We start from the raw sequence: 19,995 nt of genomic DNA, 5'->3' as shown, positions 1-19,995 counted from the left end.
ACTGAGAGTCTCAGGAGTAGGTAGCCATGGTGACTGGAACACTACAGATCACAGACTGAGAGTCTCAGGAGTAGGTAGCCATGGTGACTGGAACACTACAGATCACAGACTGAGAGTCTCAGGAGTAGGTAGCCATGGTGACTGGAACACTACAGATGACAGACTGAGAGTCTCAGGAGTAGGTAGCCATGGTGACTGGAACACTACAGATGACAGACTGAGAGTCTCAGGAGTAGGTAGCCATAGTGACTGGAACACTACAGATCACAGGCTGAGAGTCTCAGGAGTAGGTAGCCATGGTGACTGGAACACTACAGATCACAGGCTGAGAGTCTCAGGAGTAGGTAGCCATGGTGACTGGAACACTACAGATCACAGACTGAGAGTCTCAGGAGTAGGTAGCCATGGTGACTGGAACACTACAGATCACAGACTGAGAGTCTCAGGAGTAGGTAGCCATGGTGACTGGAACACTACAGATCACAGACAGAGTCTCAGGAGTAGGTAGCCATGGTGACTGGAACACTACAGATCACAGACTGAGAGTCTCAGGAGTAGGTAGCCATGGTGACTGGAACACTACAGATCACAGACTGAGAGTCTCAGGAGTAGGTAGCCATGGTGACTGGAACACTACAGATCACAGACTGAGAGTCTCAGGAGTAGGTAGCCATGGTGACTGGAACACTACAGATCACAGACTGAGAGTCTCAGGAGTAGGTAGCCATGGTGACTGGAACACTACAGATCACAGACTGAGAGTCTCAGGAGTAGGTAGCCATGGTGACTGGAACACTACAGATCACAGGCTGAGAGTCTCAGGAGTAGGTAGCCATGGTAACTGGAACACTACAGATCACAGGCTGAGAGTCTCAGGAGTAGGTAGCCATGGTGACTGGAACACTACAGATCACAGACAGAGAGTCTCAGGAGTAGGTAGCCATGGTAACTGGAACACTACAGATCACAGACTGAGAGTCTCAGGAGTAGGTAGCCATGGTGACTGGAACACTACAGATCACAGACTGAGAGTCTCAGGAGTAGGTAGCCATGGTGACTGGAACACTACAGATCACAGACTGAGAGTCTCAGGAGTAGGTAGCCATGGTGACTGGAACACTACAGATCACAGACTGAGAGTCTCAGGAGTAGGTAGCCATGGTGACTGGAACACTACAGATCACAGGCTGAGAGTCTCAGGAGTAGGTAGCCATGGTGACTGGAACACTACAGATCACAGGCTAAGAGTCTCAGGAGTAGGTAGCCATGGTGACTGGAACACTACAGATCACAGACTGAGAGTCTCAGGAGTAGGTAGCCATGGTGACTGGAACACTACAGATCACAGACTGAGAGTCTCAGGAGTAGGTAGCCATGGTGACTGGAACACTACAGATCACAGGCTGAGAGTCTCAGGAGTAGGTAGCCATGGTGACTGGAACACTACAGATCACAGGCTAAGAGTCTCAGGAGTAGGTAGCCATGGTGACTGGAACACTACAGATCACAGACTGAGAGTCTCAGGAGTAGGTAGCCATGGTGACTGGAACACTACAGATCACAGACTGAGAGTCTCAGGAGTAGGTAGCCATGGTGACTGGAACACTACAGATCACAGACTGAGAGTCTCAGGAGTAGGTAGCCATGGTGACTGGAACACTACAGATCACAGACTGAGAGTCTCAGGAGTAGGTAGCCATGGTGACTGGAACACTACAGATCACAGACTGAGAGTCTCAGGAGTAGGTAGCCATGGTGACTGGAACACTACAGATCACAGACAGAGTCTCAGGAGTAGGTAGCCATGGTGACTGGAACACTACAGATCACAGGCTGAGAGTCTCAGGAGTAGGTAGCCATGGTGACTGGAACACTACAGATCACAGACTGAGAGTCTCAGGAGTAGGTAGCCATGGTGACTGGAACACTACAGATCACAGACTGAGAGTCTCAGGAGTAGGTAGTCATGGTGACTGGAACACTACAGATGACAGACAGAGTCTCAGGAGTAGGTAGCCATGGTGACTGGAACACTACAGATCACAGACTGAGAGTCTCAGGAGTAGGTAGCCATGGTGACTGGAACACTACAGATCACAGGCTGAGAGTCTCAGGAGTAGGTAGCCATGGTGACTGGAACACTACAGATCACAGACAGAGTCTCAGGAGTAGGTAGCCATGGTGACTGGAACACTACAGATCACAGACAGAGTCTCAGGAGTAGGTAGCCATGGTGACTGGAACACTACAGTTTACAGGCTGAGAGTCTCAGGAGTAGGTAGCCATGGTGACTGGAACACTACAGATCACAGACTGAGAGTCTCAGGAGTAGGTAGCCATGGTGACTGGAACACTACAGATCACAGGCTGAGAGTCTCAGGAGTAGGTAGCCATGGTGACTGGAACACTACAGATCACAGGCTGAGAGTCTCAGGAGTAGGTAGCCATGGTGACTGGAACACTACAGATCACAGACTGAGAGTCTCAGGAGTAGGTAGCCATGGTGACTGGAACACTACAGATCACAGACTGAGAGTCTCAGGAGTAGGTAGTCATGGTGACTGGAACACTACAGATGACAGACTGAGAGTCTCAGGAGTAGGTAGTCATGGTGACTGGAACACTACAGATCACAGACTGAGAGTCTCAGGAGTAGGTAGCCATGGTGACTGGAACACTACAGATCACAGACTGAGAGTCTCAGGAGTAGGTAGCCATTGTGACTGGAACACTACAGATCACAGGCTGAGAGTCTCAGGAGTAGGTAGCCATGGTGACTGGAACACTACAGATCACAGGCTGAGAGTCTCAGGAGTAGGTAGCCATGGTGACTGGAACACTACAGATCACAGACAGAGTCTCAGGAGTAGGTAGCCATGGTGACTGGAACACTACAGATCACAGGCTGAGAGTCTCAGGAGTAGGTAGCCATGGTGACTGGAACACTACAGATCACAGGCTGAGAGTCTCAGGAGTAGGTAGCCATGGTGACTGGAACACTACAGATCACAGACAGAGTCTCAGGAGTAGGTAGCCATGGTGACTGGAACACTACAGATCACAGGCTGAGAGTCTCAGGAGTAGGTAGCCATGGTGACTGGAACACTACAGATCACAGGCTGAGAGTCTCAGGAGTAGGTAGCCATGGTGACTGGAACACTACAGATCACAGACAGAGTCTCAGGAGTAGGTAGCCATGGTGACTGGAACACTACAGATCACAGGCTGAGAGTCTCAGGAGTAGGTAGCCATGGTGACTGGAACACTACAGATCACAGACTGAGAGTCTCAGGAGTAGGTAGCCATGGTGACTGGAACACTACAGATCACAGGCTGAGAGTCTCAGGAGTAGGTAGCCATGGTGACTGGAACACTACAGATCACAGACTGAGAGTCTCAGGAGTAGGTAGCCATGGTGACTGGAACACTACAGATCACAGACAGAGTCTCAGGAGTAGGTAGCCATGGTGACTGGAACACTACAGATCACAGGCTGAGAGTCTCAGGAGTAGGTAGCCATGGTGACTGGAACACTACAGATCACAGACTGAGAGTCTCAGGAGTAGGTAGCCATGGTGACTGGAACACTACAGATCACAGGCTGAGAGTCTCAGGAGTAGGTAGCCATGGTAACTGGAACACTACAGATCACAGACTGAGAGTCTCAGGAGTAGGTAGCCATGGTGACTGGAACACTACAGATCACAGACTGAGAGTCTCAGGAGTAGGTAGCCATGGTGACTGGAACACTACAGATCACAGGCTGAGAGTCTCAGGAGTAGGTAGCCATGGTGACTGGAACACTACAGATCACAGGCTGAGAGTCTCAGGAGTAGGTAGCCATGGTGACTGGAACACTACAGATCACAGACAGAGTCTCAGGAGTAGGTAGCCATGGTGACTGGAACACTACAGATCACAGGCTGAGAGTCTCAGGAGTAGGTAGCCATGGTGACTGGAACACTACAGATCACAGACTGAGAGTCTCAGGAGTAGGTAGCCATGGTGACTGGAACACTACAGATCACAGGCTGAGAGTCTCAGGAGTAGGTAGCCATGGTGACTGGAACACTACAGATCACAGACTTCTATTAAAATAAGATATACTGACTGGTTTTTCTCTTCCTGTTTGCTGTGTTCTATTCCTCAGCTCTGAACAGTCCAGATGAGGCCAAGGAGGAGGACACTGTCAACCCTGTAGATTGACACCAGGCCCTGCAGGGGTGTACCGTACTCCAGGGGTGTACTCCAGGGGTGTACTCCAGCCCTCACAGGGGTGTATCTCATTCCTCACAAGGGTGTACTTCAGCCCTCACGGGAGTGTACTTCAACCCTCACAGGAGTGTACTTCAACCCTCACAGGTGTGTACTTCAGCCCTCACAGGGGTGTACTTCAGCCCTCACAGGGGTGTACTTCAGCCCTCACAGGGGTGTACTTCAGCCCTCACAGGGGTGTACTTCAGCCCTCACAGGAGTGTACTTCAGCCCTCACAGGGGTGTACTTCAGCCCTCACAGGGGTGTACTTCAGCCCTCACAGGGGTGTACTTCAGCCCTCACAGGGGTGTATTTCAGCCCTCACAGGGGTGTACTTCAGCCCTCACAGGGGTGTACCCCATCTTCACCATATACTTATTGTAAGAGCTGTTGGTTTTACCTCAGGACGGTCATGTTTATTGATCACGTTTATTGTACAATTGACTGAAAGTGCAATTTATCCAGTGTTTTCTCCTGATATCATCATGAGGAACTTGTTTGCTATCGCTTTAAAATCATGGAATCCAACGAATATTGTATAATTACAGATTTTAAAAAAGACAACTACGAGAACCCTGGATGTAGTAACAAGATATCGTGTATATATTAGTGCATAGGAAATGTATTTTTAATAGTATTTCTAAACCTGTTGCATCGTCTTCTGAAATGATCATGTAATTCAATAAAGGTTTATTTTATTTGTTTAAATTAATTAATTCCTTAATTCAATTGTTTTAAGTGGTTTACGGACTGTTCTATTCATTTGCCAATAAAGATCCATTCATTCTAGTGGGACTTTGTCACAACAATTAAGATTCAATCAGAAGGACAGTAGTCAGATTTGAATGTATTCCCATAAAATAAATAAAAAGGTAAAAATGGAACACTATTTTGGGTATATTCCACAAGACTGAAAATCCACCACTTGAGGTATATGAACAGAACCCACCAGCTACAAATGATTTACCCAGCATCCTTTGCGTGAACGTGACCGGGTCCTCACTAGTTGCCAAAGTCATACACCCCGAAAATTTCTACAATTTCTCTTCTTCAAATGCATTTTTTAAAGATAACCTTAACCACACTGCTAACCTTATGCCTAACCTTAAACTCAAGTTAAGACCAGAAAGAAACAACGAATTCCTGCACGATGTAGGCCATGTTGACATTGTGGCTGTGGTGTCGAGTGGAAACTGGAGATCCGTAAGCGCCTGGTGCCCAGAAGGATGACGAATAGAGTCGGTTCAGTCAGTTGTCCTGAGAGCCCTTCCCCGCTACTTTATGCTGGCAACAACCGTAGCATGGCGCTAGTTATTAAAACTATTAAAGTAACTTGTAGTATTTATCACCAGCTCCAATTTGTCCCAACAAACACTTGATTATATTTCGAGTAGGATAGGCGTATATTCACCTCAACGAAATTGAATAGCTAGTTAGCAAAAGAGACGACTTCAGCAAGACTACTAATTAATCTCTAGCCGATACGGTCAGCTACCGTCCGTGATCAGTGATCCGTGATGAATCCATGTGCTGTATTGAAATTAGTTGAACCTCTTCCGTCTCCTTTCTCTGTCTTAGCTAGCCACTAACTACACTTTAGCTAGCTAGTTAGCAGAGCAGTAGAAACAAAAATAATGTTGTATTACTTCGCCTTAAAGGAAGGAGGCTGCTGAGGGGAGGACGGCTCATAATAATGTCTGGAATGGAGTCGATGCAATAGCATGTGTTTGATGTATTTGACAATATTCCACTGATTCTGCTCTAGCCATTAGCACAAGCCCACTATCAGTCTGGCCATGTGGAGAAGACCACTATCAGTCTGGCCATGTGGAGAAGACCACTATCAGTCTGGCCATGTGGAGAAAACCACTATCAGTCTGGCCATGTGGAGGAGACCACTATCAGTCTGGCCATGTGGAGAAGACCACTATCAGTCTGGCCATGTGGAGAAGACCACTATCAGTCTGGCCATGTGGAGAAAACCACTATCAGTCCGGCCATGTGGAGGAGACCACTATCAGTCTGGCCATGTGGAGGAGACCACTATCAGTCTGGCCATGTGGAGAAGACCACTATCAGTCTGGCCATGTGGAGAAGACCACTATCAGTCTGGCCATGTGGAGGAGACCACTAGAGGTCTGGCCATGTGGAGGAGACCACTATCAGTCTGGCCATGTGGAGGAGACCACTATCAGTCTGGCCATGTGGAGGAGACCACTATCAGTCTGGCCATGTGGAGGAGACCACTAGAAGTCTGGCCATGTGGAGGAGACCACTATCAGTCTGGCCATGTGGAGGAGACCACTAGAAGTCTGGCCATGTGGAGGAGACCGCTAGAAGTCTGGCCATGTGGAGAAGACCACTAGAAGTCTGGCCATGTGGAGGAGACCACTAGAAGTCTGGCCATGTGGAGAAGACCACTAGAAGTCTGGCCATGTGGAGGAGACCACTATCAGTCTGGCCATGTGGAGGAGACCACTAGATGTCTGGCCATGTGGAGGAGACCGCTAGAAGTCTGGCCATGTGGAGGAGACCACTATCAGTCTGGCCATGTGGAGGAGACCACTATCAGTCTGGCCATGTGGAGGAGACCACTATCAGTCTGGCCATGTGGAGAAGACCACTAGAAGTCTGGCCATGTGGAGAAGACCACTAGAAGTCTGGCCATGTGGAGGAGACCACTATCAGTCTGGCCATGTGGAGGAGACCACTAGAAGTCTGGCCATGTGGAGAAGACCACTAGAAGTCTGGCCATGTGGAGGAGACCACTAGAAGTCTGGCCATGTGGAGGTGTGCAGCTATAGTGAGGGACAACCTAGCGGTTAGGTCTGGGCCAGCATGAGGGATAACGTTCATCGTCGGTGAGTATCGCAATTAAGTTAAGTTTGAGCATCTTAACAATATAATGTGTTCTATACAGCTGTTCAACATTCTACAAGGAAAGAGACACCTAATCTATTATATAATGATGCACCAGATTACCACGGTTACCAGACTTAGATGAGTGACAACTCCGTTCTAGAATGTTGTCATTGTTGAGAATGAATCTAAACATCTGTTGACATTCAGAACTGACTTGGTTTAGACATCCAGCCTGTATTGTAGTTTTATGATCAGAGACACATCCTCAAAGGCACGGTGTTTATTTATTCAGAGTGGTACATGGATTCACACTGTTTTGACTTATAGGATCCCTCCCCACTGTATGATTGAAGTGATGAAACCCCAAGTAATCAATTAAAAACTGCACTGCAGTTTATTAAATATTCTACAGCTATAATGTCATCAATCAAATCAAACTTTATTTATATAGCACGTTTCTTACAACAAATGTATTTCAAAGGTTCAAAGTCTTGCATTGAAAGGCATGTAGCTCTTAACCTCCTTCCTGTTGGCAGGTCTCTATAGGTGACCACTTCCTGTTGGCAGGCCTCTATCGGTGACCACTTCCTGTTGACAGGTCTCTATAGGTGACCACTTCCTGTTGGCAGGCCTCTATCGGTGACCACTTCCTGTTGACAGGTCTCTATAGGTGACCACTTTCTGTTGGCAGGTCTCTATAGGTGACCACTTCCTGTTGGCAGGTCTCTATAGGTGACCACTTCCTGTTGGCAGGTCTCTATAGGTGACCACTTCCTGTTGGCAGGTCTCTATAGGTGACCACTTCCTGTTGGCAGGGGATTCTCTCTGCCACATGTGAATGCCACCATGGAGCTCATCAGTGGAGCCATGCAGCCTACTTTGGCGGTTCACAATATTGGCCTTACGAACGTGGAATGCGAGTGGAGGAAGCCAGCCGTGCCCAACGAGGTGCAGTCAGTGGAGGACGTGTAACCCGGACGAAGACTACTCCATATTAGCTGAAGTAACGTCATAGTCAGCATAACTAATAGAACTAACGCGTTAGTAAACCCGCTACAATCATGCAGTAACGTTACAGTGTACAGTCAGTAAGCAGTTACACCGGCGGGCCCCGGGGGCAATAAATTAGTAATACCAAAAGCTTACCTTGGCTTGGAAGAGTTCCAGTGTTGTGTTGGATATTCAGTCACAGCCAGCTAGCTAACATAGCATCCCTCTGTTATAGCCAGCTAGCTAACATAGCATCCCTCTGTTATAGCCAGCTAGCTAACATAGCATCCCTCTGTTATAGCCAGCTAGCTAACATAGCATCCCTCTGTCATAACCAGCTAGCTAACATAGCATCCCTCTGTTTGAGCAGGGTGTTTGAGTAGGCTAAACTAGCTAGCTGCATTTGCTAGCTAATTAAGTGAAACTGGGGGGAAAAAATGACTAAAACTCTCTCTCTCGCTTCTCTTTCAGTTTGGAAGAAATAATTTGTTCAAAACTGTTCAATTATTGTCTCTCTGAGTCAACTGCTCACCACATTTTATTCACTGCAGTGCTAGCTAGCTGTAGCTTATGCTTTCAGTACTAGATTCTTTCTCTGATCCTTTGATTGGGTGGACAACATGTCACTTCATGCTGCAAGAGCTCTGACAGGTTGGAGGACGTCCTCCGGAAGTTGACAGAATTACTGTGTAAATCTATGGAAGGGGGTGAGAACCATGAGCCTCCTAGGTTTTGTATTGAAGTCAATGTGCCCAGAGGAGGACGGAAGCTAGCTGTCCTCCGGCTACACCATGGTGCTACCCTACAGAGTGCTGTTGAGGCTACTGTAGACATTCATTGCAAAACAGTGTGTTTAATCAGTTATTTGTCGACATGATTATATATAGTATAGTTTTCTCTAAAAAAAAAATGTTTAATGTTGTACAATTTTAATTTGTATGAAATTCATAGAGGAGGATGGTCCTCCCCTTTCTCCTCTGGGTGTTAAGCAGTGGAGGCTCCTCAATCATAAGTAATGAGAACCATACACAGAGTATGGATCCTCCTCCACTGTCACGGTGGATGAGTCTGGATCCTCCTCTTCTATCACGGTGGACGAGTCTGGATCCTCCTCTTCTATCATGGTGGATGAGTCTGGATCCTCTTCTGTCACGGTGGATGAGTCTGGATTCTCCTCTTCTGTCACGGTGGATGAGTCTGGATCCTCCTCTTCTGTCATGGTGGATGAGTCTGGATCCTCCTCTTCTGTCATGGTGGATGAGTCTGGATCCTCCTCTTCTGTCATGGTGGATGAGTCTGGATCCTCCTCTTCTGTCACGGTGGATGAGTCTGGATCCTCCTCTTCTGTCACGGTGGATGAGTCTGGATCCTCCTCTTCTGTCACGGTGGATGAGTTTGGAACCCTCCTCTTCTGTCATGGTGGATGAGTCTGGATCCTCCTCTTCTATCATGGTGGATGAGTCTGGATCCTCCTCTTCTGTCACGGTGGATGAGTCTGGATCCTCTTCTGTCACGGTGGATGAGTCTGGATCCTCCTCTTCTGTCATGGTGGATGAGTCTGGATCCTCCTCTTCTGTCACGGTGGATGAGTCTGGATCCTCCTCTTCTGTCACGGTGGATGAGTCTGGATCCTCCTCTTCTATCAGGGTGGATGAATATAGATCCTCTTCTGTCACGGTGGATGAGTTTGGAACCTCCTCTTCTGTCACGGTGGATGAGTCTGGATCCTCCTCTTCTGTCATGGTGGATGAGTCTGGATCCTCCTCTTCTGTCACGGTGGATGAGTCTGGATCCTCTTCTGTCACGGTGGATGAGTCTGGATCCTCCTCTTCTATCAGGGTGGATGAATATAGATCCTCTTCTGTCACGGTGGATGAGTCTGGATCCTCCTCTTCTGTCACGGTGGATGAGGCTGGATCCTCCTCTTCTGTCACGGTGGATGAGTCTGGATTCTCCTCTTCTGTCACGGTGGATGAGTCTGGATCCTCCTCTTCTGTCATGGTGGATGAGTATAGATCCTCCTCTTCTGTCAGGGTGGATGAGTCTGGATCCTCCTCTTCTATCATGGTGGATGAGTACAGATCCTCCTCTTCTGTCAGGGTGGATGAGTCTGGATCCTCCTCTTCTATCATGGTGGATGAGTCTGGATCCTCCTCTTCTGTCACGGTGGATGAGTCTGGATCCTCTTCTGTCATGGTGGATGAGTCTGGATCCTCCTCTTCTGTCACGGTGGATGAGTCTGGATCCTCTTCTGTCACGGTGGATGAGTCTGGATCCTCCTCTTCTATCAGGGTGGATGAATATAGATCCTCTTCTGTCACGGTGGATGAGTCTGGATCCTCCTCTTCTGTCACGGTGGATGAGTCTGGATCCTCCTCTTCTGTCACGGTGGATGAGTCTGGATCCTCTTCTGTCACGGTGGATGAGTCTGGATCCTCCTCTTCTGTCATGGTGGATGAGTCTGGATCCTCCTCTTCTGTCACGGTGGATGAGTCTGGAACCTCCTCTTCTGTCATGGTGGATGAGTCTGGATCCTCCTCTTCTGTCATGGTGGATGAGTCTGGATTCTCCTCTTCTGTCATGGTGGATGAGTCTGGATCCTCCTCTTCTGTCACGGTGGATGAGTCTGGATCCTCCTCTTCTGTCACGGTGGATGAGTCTGGATCCTCCTCTTCTGTCACGGTGGATAAGTCTGGATCCTCCTCTTCTGTCAGGGTGGATGAGTCTGGATCCTCCTCTTCTGTCATGGTGGATGAGTCTGGATCCTCCTCTTCTGTCATGGTGGATGAGTCTGGATCCTCCTTCTGTCATGGTGGATGAGTATAGATCCTCTTCTGTCATGGTGGATGAGTATAGATCCTCTTCTGTCATGGTGGATGAGTCTGGATCCTCCTCTTCTGTCAGGGTGGATGAGTCTGGATCCTCCTCTTCTGTCACGGTGGATGAGTCTGGATCCTCCTCTTCTGTCACGGTGGATGAGTCTGGATCCTCCTCTTCTGTCACGGTGGATGAGTCTGGATCCTCCTCCACTGTCACGGTGGATGAGTCTGGATCCTCCTCTTCTGTCACGGTGGATGAGTCTGGATCCTCCTCCACTGTCACGGTGGATGAGTCTGGATCCTCCTCTTCTGTCACGGTGGATGAGTCTGGATCCTCCTCTTCTGTCATGGTGGATGAGTCTGGATCCTCCTCTTCTGTCATGGTGGATGAGTCTGGATCCTCCTCTTCTGTCACGGTGGATGAGTCTGGATCCTCTTCTGTCACGGTGGATGAGTCTGGATCCTCCTCTTCTGTCATGGTGGATGAGTCTGGATTCTCCTCTTCTGTCATGGTGGATGAGTCTGGATCCTCCTCTTCTGTCATGGTGGATGAGTCTGGATCCTCCTCTTCTGTCACGGTGGATGAGTCTGGATCCTCCTCTTCTGTCATGGTGGACGAGTCTGGATCCTCCTCTTCTGTCACGGTGGATGAGTCTGGATCCTCCTCTTCTATCATGGTGGATGAGTTTGGATCTTTCCGGTTTCCCAATTAACAGTCTGGATCTTTCCGGTTTCCCAATCAACAGTCTGGATCTTTCCGGTTTCCCAATCAACAGTCTGGATATTTCCGGTTCCCCAATCAACAGTCTGGATCTTTCCGGTTCCCCAATTAACAGTCTGGATCTTTCCGGTTTCCCAATCAACAGTCTGGATCTTTCCGGTTCCCCAATCAACAGCTACTTCTCTGCTGAGTGGGTCTTTGAGGTTTACAAGCACAGAAAGTCTGCCCCAGCACATTACTATAACAACGCAGATAAGGTGGCATGAATCTCAGGATTTTTTTATCGTTTAGTCGAGGATTTTCACTCTCAACATGGATCCTGTTTCTCGCTACGTCTGAGATGTATCTCACTCTCTGCGAACCTTCCGTGGTTCAGGAATGGAGGAAAGTTCACAGTGACTACTGCAGGCATCAAGCTCTGTATCAAGAAGCCCTTTGTCTGCCAAAAATCACGTCTCCAGACGCGAAGAGCTTCTCAGACCCAGACTTCTAGACAATGGCACAGATCCTGGACACAGATCACTGCAGTGTGTTATCATTATCCTGGACACAGATCACTGCAGTGTGTTGTCATTATCCTGGATACAGATCACTGCAGTGTGTTATCATTATCCTGGATACAGATCACTGCAGTGTGTTATCATTATCCTGGATACAGATCACTGCAGTGTGTTATCATTATCCTGGATACAGATCACTACAGTGTGTTATCATTATCCTGGATACAGATCACTGCAGTGTGTTATCATTATCCTGGATACAGATCACTGCAGTGTGTTATCATTATCCTGGATACAGATCACTGCAGTGTGTTGTCATTATCCTGGATACAGATCACTGCAGTGTGTTATCATTATCCTGGATACAGATCACTGCAGTGTGTTATCATTATCCTGGATACAGATCACTGCAGTGTGTTATCATTATCCTGGATACAGATCACTGCAGTGTGTTGTCATTATCCTGGATACAGATCACTGCAGTGTGTTATCATTTTCCTGGACACAGAGGGTTTATTGAGAGTTACCTACAGTTGAAGTCGGAAGTTTACATACACTTAGGTTGGAGTCGTTAAAACTTGTTTTTCAACCACTCCACACATTTCTTGTTAACAAACTATAGTTTTGGCAAGTCGGTTAGGACATCTACTTTGTGCATGACACAAGTAATTTTTCCAACAATTGTTTACAGACAGATTATTACACTTATAATTCACTGTATCACAATTCCAGTGGGTCAGAAGTTTACATACACTAAGTTGACTGTGCCTTTTAAACAGCTTGGAAAATTCCAGACCTTCAAACTCATAGGTGTGGGGTGGCATTTCTTTGTGGGGCCGCACAGCCCTCCATGTGCTCGCCAGAGGGTTTATTGAGAGAAGTGTGATTGACTTGGAGTTACATTGTGTTGTTTAAGTGTTCCCTTTATTTTTTTGAGCAGTGTATATTTGGCTAAAGTGTATGTAAACTTCTGACTTCAACTGTATCTATTAGAACACAGAGGGTTTTCGTTAATGGAAGCCTCTTTCAATGCAAATTCAGTTGAGTGTGGTTTACCGCAGGGCAGCAGGTTAAATCATCATTTTTGGAACAAATCACTCGCCCGACGCTGAACTATTATTGAATAATGTGGCTATTGAGCAAGTGGAGAAGACTAAACTGGTGGGTGTAACCCTAGATAGCAAGCTGTCATGGTCAAAACAGATAGACTCAATGGTTGCTCAAATGTGAAGAGGTCTGTCCATGATAGGGCGTTGCTTTGCCTTCTTGACATCTCAGTCGACCAGACAGGTCCTTACAGGCCCTAGTTTTGTCGCACCTGGACTACTGCCCAGCTGTGTTGTCATGTGTGGCAAAGAAGGACATCGGTGAATTGCAGTTGGTCCAGAACAAAGCAGCACGTATCGCCCTTAGATGTAAACGGAGGGTGAATGTCAAGAACATTCATGTCAATCTCTCCTATTGAGGAGAGAGGACTATTGTTCTGGTGATGGTTGTTGTGTTGGAGGTACCGAACTGTCTGTTCAAGCAGTTGGCACACAGTTCAGACACTCATCGTTACAACACAAGACATGCAACCAGAGGTCTCTTCACAGTCCCCAGGTCCAGAACAGAGGCTGGGAAACACACAGTATTAAAGAGTTATTAGGTTATTAAATTATTGCATCGGAGCTCCTAGAGTTCGTGGCTCTCCTCTTCTTTTTCAAGTGTTCTGAAAACACCTCGGCTGAACAGGTGTGCGTTTCTTCCAGAGGAGCCATTGGAGTCAACATGGGCCAGCATCCATGTAGAAGGCTTTTACAGAAAAGTTGACTAACTAATAGCAGAAACATATCTAAATCAGGAAAAACAATGTCTGCACCCCCCCTGTTAAGAATCGTTTAGCCGTCTCCGACTGTAGACTACGGGTCCTTTTTTATATTAGCGGCGTATGTCTCAGATTTTCACATTATCACATAGGCTATAGTCGGACAGTTACTGATGGGTTATTAGCAATTGTGTGGTCGGGTCCGGGTGAACAAACAGCTGACCTGCGCACCACTACAAGGCAGCTATATAGCCTCTCCCCCATCAGGACTGAGTGAACTGAATCCGTTCATCTCCACTCGACTCTCGCAGCGCGACAAAACGTCTTCAATTTGGACACCAGGCGTGTCCGTATAGCCTCTTCCGGGAGATCCTCCTCTTCCGGATGACGTCGCGGAGCTACCGTTCTGGGAGGCATAGGGTTTGTCGAAGAAAAGCGACGAGGTTGTTGTCAACACCACGGGTTTCTACACTGCCCCAGCTAATTTACAGAGAACAACATGTCAGATACAGTAAGTGATAACTATAACCTATACCAGTTACCAACCAAACAGTACAGTTACACCACGAGTGAGTCACACAACTTATACCAGTTCGCACAGACCGCTAGCAATGTTTAACCACAATGGTAGCTGTCGTGTTAGCAGCTAACAAATACATTGCTGCTAGGTTATCAAGCTAGTTCGATAGTAGCTAACTTAACTAGGTAGTTAGAGCAGTGGGCTCATAGTTTTTGTCATTTTAGCTAGCCAGACATGTTAGTTTTCAACTAGAGGACATAAATAGCCAACTATCTATATGTTTCGGCTGAAGTGAAGAGTTTTCAGAGGGAAACAGGTCCATTGTTAGCTGACTGTCGCTAACTAACTAGTATGCGTATCGTTACATCACCGGGTTTCCATCCAACCTTTTTATGCGAGAGTGAAGTGCATGTCGGATAAAAAGTCATGACAGGCCTGATGGAAACTATCCCCCCCCCCCGGTAAACTTTCCAAATGTCGACAAAACAAAATATGTTAAAAAAGATTGGATCTTTTTTTTTTATCGGTAAAATGAATTATGCGAGAAATGTCGGCGGAAACGTTTTTATGCGCAAATATTGACACGACCATCATATCTCTAAGTAAACTTGGAGTCACAAGACATTGTTGTGTGGATCGGTAAACGTGTAGTTACAGATTAAGCTACAGATTAAATAAATTATGTAGTAGTTACAGAATAGGCTACAGAATAAATAAATTCTGATTAACTTCAAGGGGTGGTGAAAGTGAAAGGTGATGAGTTGGCTTCTTTCCAATAAATATTGAGGGTATTATTCTGGTGTCATATCATCGATGCATGCCTGCCATTTTGAAAAATGTAAAATAATTTCGCTCTATTGTCCATAATCCCATATGCCAGAGAAAAGCTATACATGTGCCCCCCTAGCCAACAGCACGCAAATACTTAAGCAAAATAAGGAACGGAAGGGTGTGGTATATGGCCAATATACCACGGCTAAGGGCTGTTCTTAGGCCTGCAACCTGCCATGATAAATCAGACCTAGATCAGATATTTAATTAGGCAAGTCAATTAAGAAAAAAATTCTTATTTACATTGACAGCCATGGTATCGGTAGGCAGTCAGCCAATCAGCATTCAGGACTCGGAACAACCCAGTTTATAAAGTACTTTATAACCATGGCATTGTTGAATACTCATATCTGATTGGCTTGAAGGGCATTCTAGAGTGTACAGGCAAAGGGGGTGTGGTATATGGCCAAAACACCATGGCTAGCTAAGGGCTGTTCTGAAGCACAATGTGCCTGGACACAGCCCTTAGCCGCGGTATATTGGTCATATACCACAATGTGCCTGGACACAGCCCTTAGCCGCGGTATATTGGCCATATACCACAACCGCCCCGAGGTGCCTTAATGTAATTATAAACTGGTTACAAACTTAATTAAAACGTAATACTTTTTTGGGGGTAATATCTTTGGTATACGGTCTGATATGTCGTGTGGTCAGGTGCCACAAAGAGGCACTTAGGGAAAATTGCAATTGTCTCAGAACAGGGCAGCACGGCTGGCCCTTGGATGTACACAGAGAGCTAATATTAATAATATGCATGTCAATCTCTCCTGGCTCAAAGTGGAGGAGAGATAGACTTCATCACTACTTGTTTTAATCAGAGGTATTGACATGTTGAGCTGTCTGTTTAAACTACTGGCACACAGCTCAGACACCCATGCATACCCTACAAGACATGCCACCAGAGGTCTCTTCACAGTCCCCAAGTCCAGACCAGACTATGGGAGGGGCACAGTACTACATAGAGCCATGACTACATGGAACTCTATTCCACATCAGGTAACTGATACAAACAGTAGAATCAGATTTTAGAAAACAGATAAAAATACACCTTATGGAACAGCAGGGACTGAGAAGAGACACACACGATAACATACTGACTATACACACATGTACACATGGATTTAGTGTTATAGATATGTGGTAGTAGAATAGAGGCCTGAGGGCACACACTAAATATGTTGTGAAATCTGTTCTGAATGTATTGTAACTGAAAGATGATGTGTAGCTAATGGAATAATAAATAGCAATATGTCACGGCTGTCAGGTATTCGGTTAATAATTCCCTTTTTTAAACTGGGTGGTTCCAGCCCTGAATGATGATTGGCTGACAGCTGTGGTAAATGAGATCGTATATACCGTGGGTATGACAAAACATTATTATTTTTTAATGTTCTACCGGTAATTATGTTTGTAACCAGTTTATAAAAGCAAAAAGCACATTGGTGGTTTGTTAGCCAATGGGGTGTGCAGGCCGAGGGGGTGTGGTATATAGCCAATATACCACGGCTAAGGGCTGTGTCCAGGCACTCAGCATTGTGCTTAAGAACAGCCCTTAGCTGTGGTATATTGGGCATATACCACACCCCCTCGGCCTGCACGCTCTAGAATGCCCTTCAAGCCAATCGGATATGAGTATTCAACAACGCCATGGTTATAAAGTACTGGATCTGTGCACTCTATAAAATAATGTGTTTCGGTGTCAGTATGACTTATTCTGTCGGACCAAACCTCAAATGCAAATAGCGACCTGAAACCGGTTGTCAGAGGAAGGTGTGAGCTCTCATCTTTGTTGTGGTAAGTGGCAGAGGGGGAGGGGCTTGATGTGGCGGGGGGAGGGGTGTGTGGTTGGGGCAGGGGAGGGGCTTGATGTGGAGGGGTGTGTGGTTGGGGCAGGGGAGGGGCTTGGTGTGGAGGGGTGTGTGGTTGGGGCAGGGGAGGGGCTTGGTGTGGCGGGGGGAGGGGTGTGTGGTTGGGGCAGGGGAGGGGCTTGATGTGGAGGGGTGTGTGGTTGGGGCAGGGGAGGGGCTTGGTGTGGAGGGGTGTGTGGTTGGGGCAGGGGAGGGGCTTGGTGTGGTTGGGGCAGGGGAGGGGCTTGGTGTGGCGGGTGGAGGGGTGTGTGGTTGGGGGAGGGGCTTGATGTGGCGGGTGGAGGGGTGTGTGGTTGGGGCAGGGGAGGGGCTTGGTGTGGCGGGTGGAGGGGTGTGTGGTTGGGGCAGGGGAGGGGCTTGGTGTGTGTATAAATAGGAAGGTGCACAGAAAGAGTGAAGGAGACTAATTAGCTAGCTATGCACGGCAGATGTCATCTGTAATTCCCTTCCCCATAACGCTCCTTTTGCCCAGAGATAATGTTATCAAACTGTCAACAACATACTGTGATGATGTTTCCTATATAGGAAAGAGCTCACAACTTATTTGTGGATTTATGGCCTGGTCCATTATAGTAAATGGAAACAAAAGCCGTTGGGCGATAACGTCTGCAGACCTAACTAAAACAGTTACACGTTGAGTTAAAATATAATCCCGGCTTCGTGTCCTTTCTCTCTTGAAGGACACGAAACCTTCAAGTCAGGGTGGAGGAGACCAAAAGGACGGAGAGTACATCAAACTGAAAGTGATCGGTCAGGTAAGAAGACGTTTGGAGTCGGAGAGTTATACTGAAGATGCTGGTGATACGTAGCTAGTTTACATAGCTCGGTTGGTTTATCATAGTGAATTATTTATTTGATTTTTTTATATATCAGTTGACCCACAATTTTGAAACGTTTAACTTGGAATCTATTCATTCTTTTCCCACCTCAGGACAACAGTGAAATTCACTTCAAAGTGAAAATGACCACCCATCTGAAGAAGCTGAAGGAATCTTATAGCCAGAGACAGGTAATAATCACATCTCATTCGCAATGTTATTAAAGGTTTTCTGCCCATTCTTGGTGAGCAACTAGTTGGTGTGTGTGTGTGTATGTGTGTCTCAAATTGAACCCTATTCCCTATGTAGTGCACTACTTTTGACCAGGGCACATAGGGATAATATTAGGGAATAGGGAGCCATTTGGCATCTAGTCTAAAGTAGTGCACACTATAAAGAATAGGGAGCCATTTGGCATCTAGTCTAAAGTAGTGCACACTATAAAGAATAGGGAGCCATTTGGGACTCACACTGTGTGTTGTGTTCCTTACCCGACACTGTGTTCCTTACCCGACGCTGTGTGTTGTGTTCCTTACCCGACGCTGTGTGTTGTGTTCCTTACCCGACGCTGTGTGTTGTGTTCCTTACCCGACGCTGTGTGTTGTGTTCCTTACCCGACGCTGTGTGTTGTGTTCCTTACCCGACGCTGTGTGTTGTGTTCCTTACCCGACGCTGTGTGTTGTGTTCCTTACCCGACGCTGTGTGTTGTGTTCCTTACCCGACGCTGTGTGTTGTGTTCCTTACCCGACGCTGTGTGTTGTGTTCCTTACCCGACGCTGTGTGTTGTGTTCCTTACCCGACGCTGTGTGTTCCTTACCTGACGCTGTGTGTTGTGTTCCTTACCTGACGCTGTGTGTTCCTTACCTGACGCTGTGTGTTCCTTACCCGACGCTGTGTGTTCCTTACCCGACGCTGTGTGTTCCTTACCCGACGCTGTGTGTTCCTTACCCGACGCTGTGTGTTGTGTTCCTTACCCGACGCTGTGTGTTGTTCCTTACCCGACGCTGTGTGTTGTGTTCCTTACCCGACGCTGTGTGTTCCTTACCCGACGCTGTGTGTTCCTTACCTGACGCTGTGTGTTCCTTACCCGACGCTGTGTGTTGTGTTCCTTACCCGACGCTGTGTGTTCCTTACCCGACGCTGTGTGTTCCTTACCCGACGCTGTGTGTTCCTTACCCGACGCTGTGTGTTCCTTACCCGACGCTGTGTGTTCTTTACCCGACGCTGTGTGTTCCTTACCCGACGCTGTGTGTTCCTTACCCGACGCTGCGTGTTGTGTTCCTTACCCGACGCTGCGTGTTGTGTTCCTTACCCGACGCTGCGTGTTGTGTTCCTTACCCGACGCTGCGTGTTGTGTTCCTTACCCGACGCTGCGTGTTGTGTTCCTTACCCGACGCTGTGTGTTGTGTTCCTTACCCGACGCTGTGTGTTCCTTACCCGACGCTGTGTGTTCCTTACCCGACGCTGTGTGTTGTGTTCCTTACCCGACGCTGTGTTCCTTACCCGACGCTGTGTGTTCCTTACCCGACGCTGTGTGTTCCTTACCCGACGCTGTGTGTTGTGTTCCTTACCCGACGCTGTGTGTTGTGTTCCTTACCCGACGCTGTGTGTTGTGTTCCTTACCCGACGCTGTGTGTTGTGTTCCTTACCCGACGCTGTGTGTTGTGTTCCTTACCCGACGCTGTGTGTTCCTTACCCGACGCTGTGTGTTCCTTACCCGACGCTGTGTGTTCCTTACCCGACGCTGTGTGTTCCTTACCCGACGCTGTGTGTTCTTTACCCGACGCTGTGTGTTCCTTACCCGACGCTGTGTGTTCCTTACCCGACGCTGCGTGTTGTGTTCCTTACCCGACGCTGCGTGTTGTGTTCCTTACCCGACGCTGCGTGTTGTGTTCCTTACCCGACGCTGCGTGTTGTGTTCCTTACCCGACGCTGCGTGTTGTGTTCCTTACCCGACGCTGTGTGTTGTGTTCCTTACCCGACGCTGTGTGTTCCTTACCC

At 47.6% G+C, this 19,995-nt stretch overlaps 4 protein-coding genes and 1 pseudogene across 4 annotated transcripts in view; all 5 read left to right on the top strand.

Moving 5' to 3' along the window:
* The window catches only part of carf (calcium responsive transcription factor), a 32,208-nt gene extending 27,069 nt beyond the window's left edge, over positions 1 to 5,139 (top strand). Inside the window, exon 15 of the mRNA XM_055871896.1 lies at positions 4,151 to 5,139. Coding sequence (XP_055727871.1) covers positions 4,151 to 4,206 — 56 coding nt within the window. The 3' untranslated portion in view covers positions 4,207 to 5,139. The remainder of the gene's footprint in view (positions 1 to 4,150) is intronic.
* Positions 266 to 4,126, top strand: LOC129816920 (fibrinogen alpha-1 chain-like). Its single transcript, XM_055871897.1, has 2 exons — positions 266 to 2,224; positions 2,333 to 4,126. Exon 1 carries the CDS (start codon positions 459 to 461, stop codon positions 1,800 to 1,802), a length of 1,344 nt encoding a protein of 447 aa, XP_055727872.1. The 5' UTR covers positions 266 to 458; the 3' UTR covers positions 1,803 to 2,224; positions 2,333 to 4,126.
* A 2,892-nt stretch (positions 5,140 to 8,031) lies between the features above and the next one.
* Positions 8,032 to 9,534, top strand: LOC129816222 (minor curlin subunit-like). Its single transcript, XM_055870456.1, has 2 exons — positions 8,032 to 8,065; positions 9,140 to 9,534. Exons 1-2 carry the CDS (start codon positions 8,032 to 8,034, stop codon positions 9,532 to 9,534), a joined length of 429 nt encoding a protein of 142 aa, XP_055726431.1.
* A 22-nt stretch (positions 9,535 to 9,556) lies between these two features.
* On the top strand, positions 9,557 to 11,837 carry LOC129816221 (uncharacterized; annotated as a pseudogene).
* A 2,477-nt stretch (positions 11,838 to 14,314) lies between these two features.
* LOC129816918 (small ubiquitin-related modifier 1) overlaps positions 14,315 to 19,995 on the top strand; it is a 29,890-nt gene continuing 24,209 nt past the window's right edge. Inside the window, exons 1-3 of the mRNA XM_055871895.1 lie at positions 14,315 to 14,465; positions 17,857 to 17,931; positions 18,108 to 18,185. Of these exons, the coding sequence (XP_055727870.1) occupies positions 14,454 to 14,465; positions 17,857 to 17,931; positions 18,108 to 18,185 (165 nt within the window). The 5' untranslated portion in view covers positions 14,315 to 14,453. The remainder of the gene's footprint in view (positions 14,466 to 17,856; positions 17,932 to 18,107; positions 18,186 to 19,995) is intronic.

This window comes from Salvelinus fontinalis, chromosome 19, assembly GCF_029448725.1.
Source record: "Salvelinus fontinalis isolate EN_2023a chromosome 19, ASM2944872v1, whole genome shotgun sequence".
Taxonomy (NCBI): domain Eukaryota; kingdom Metazoa; phylum Chordata; class Actinopteri; order Salmoniformes; family Salmonidae; genus Salvelinus; species Salvelinus fontinalis.
Note: the sequence above shows the minus strand (reverse complement) of the source record. Positions and strands in the feature narration are given on the sequence as shown.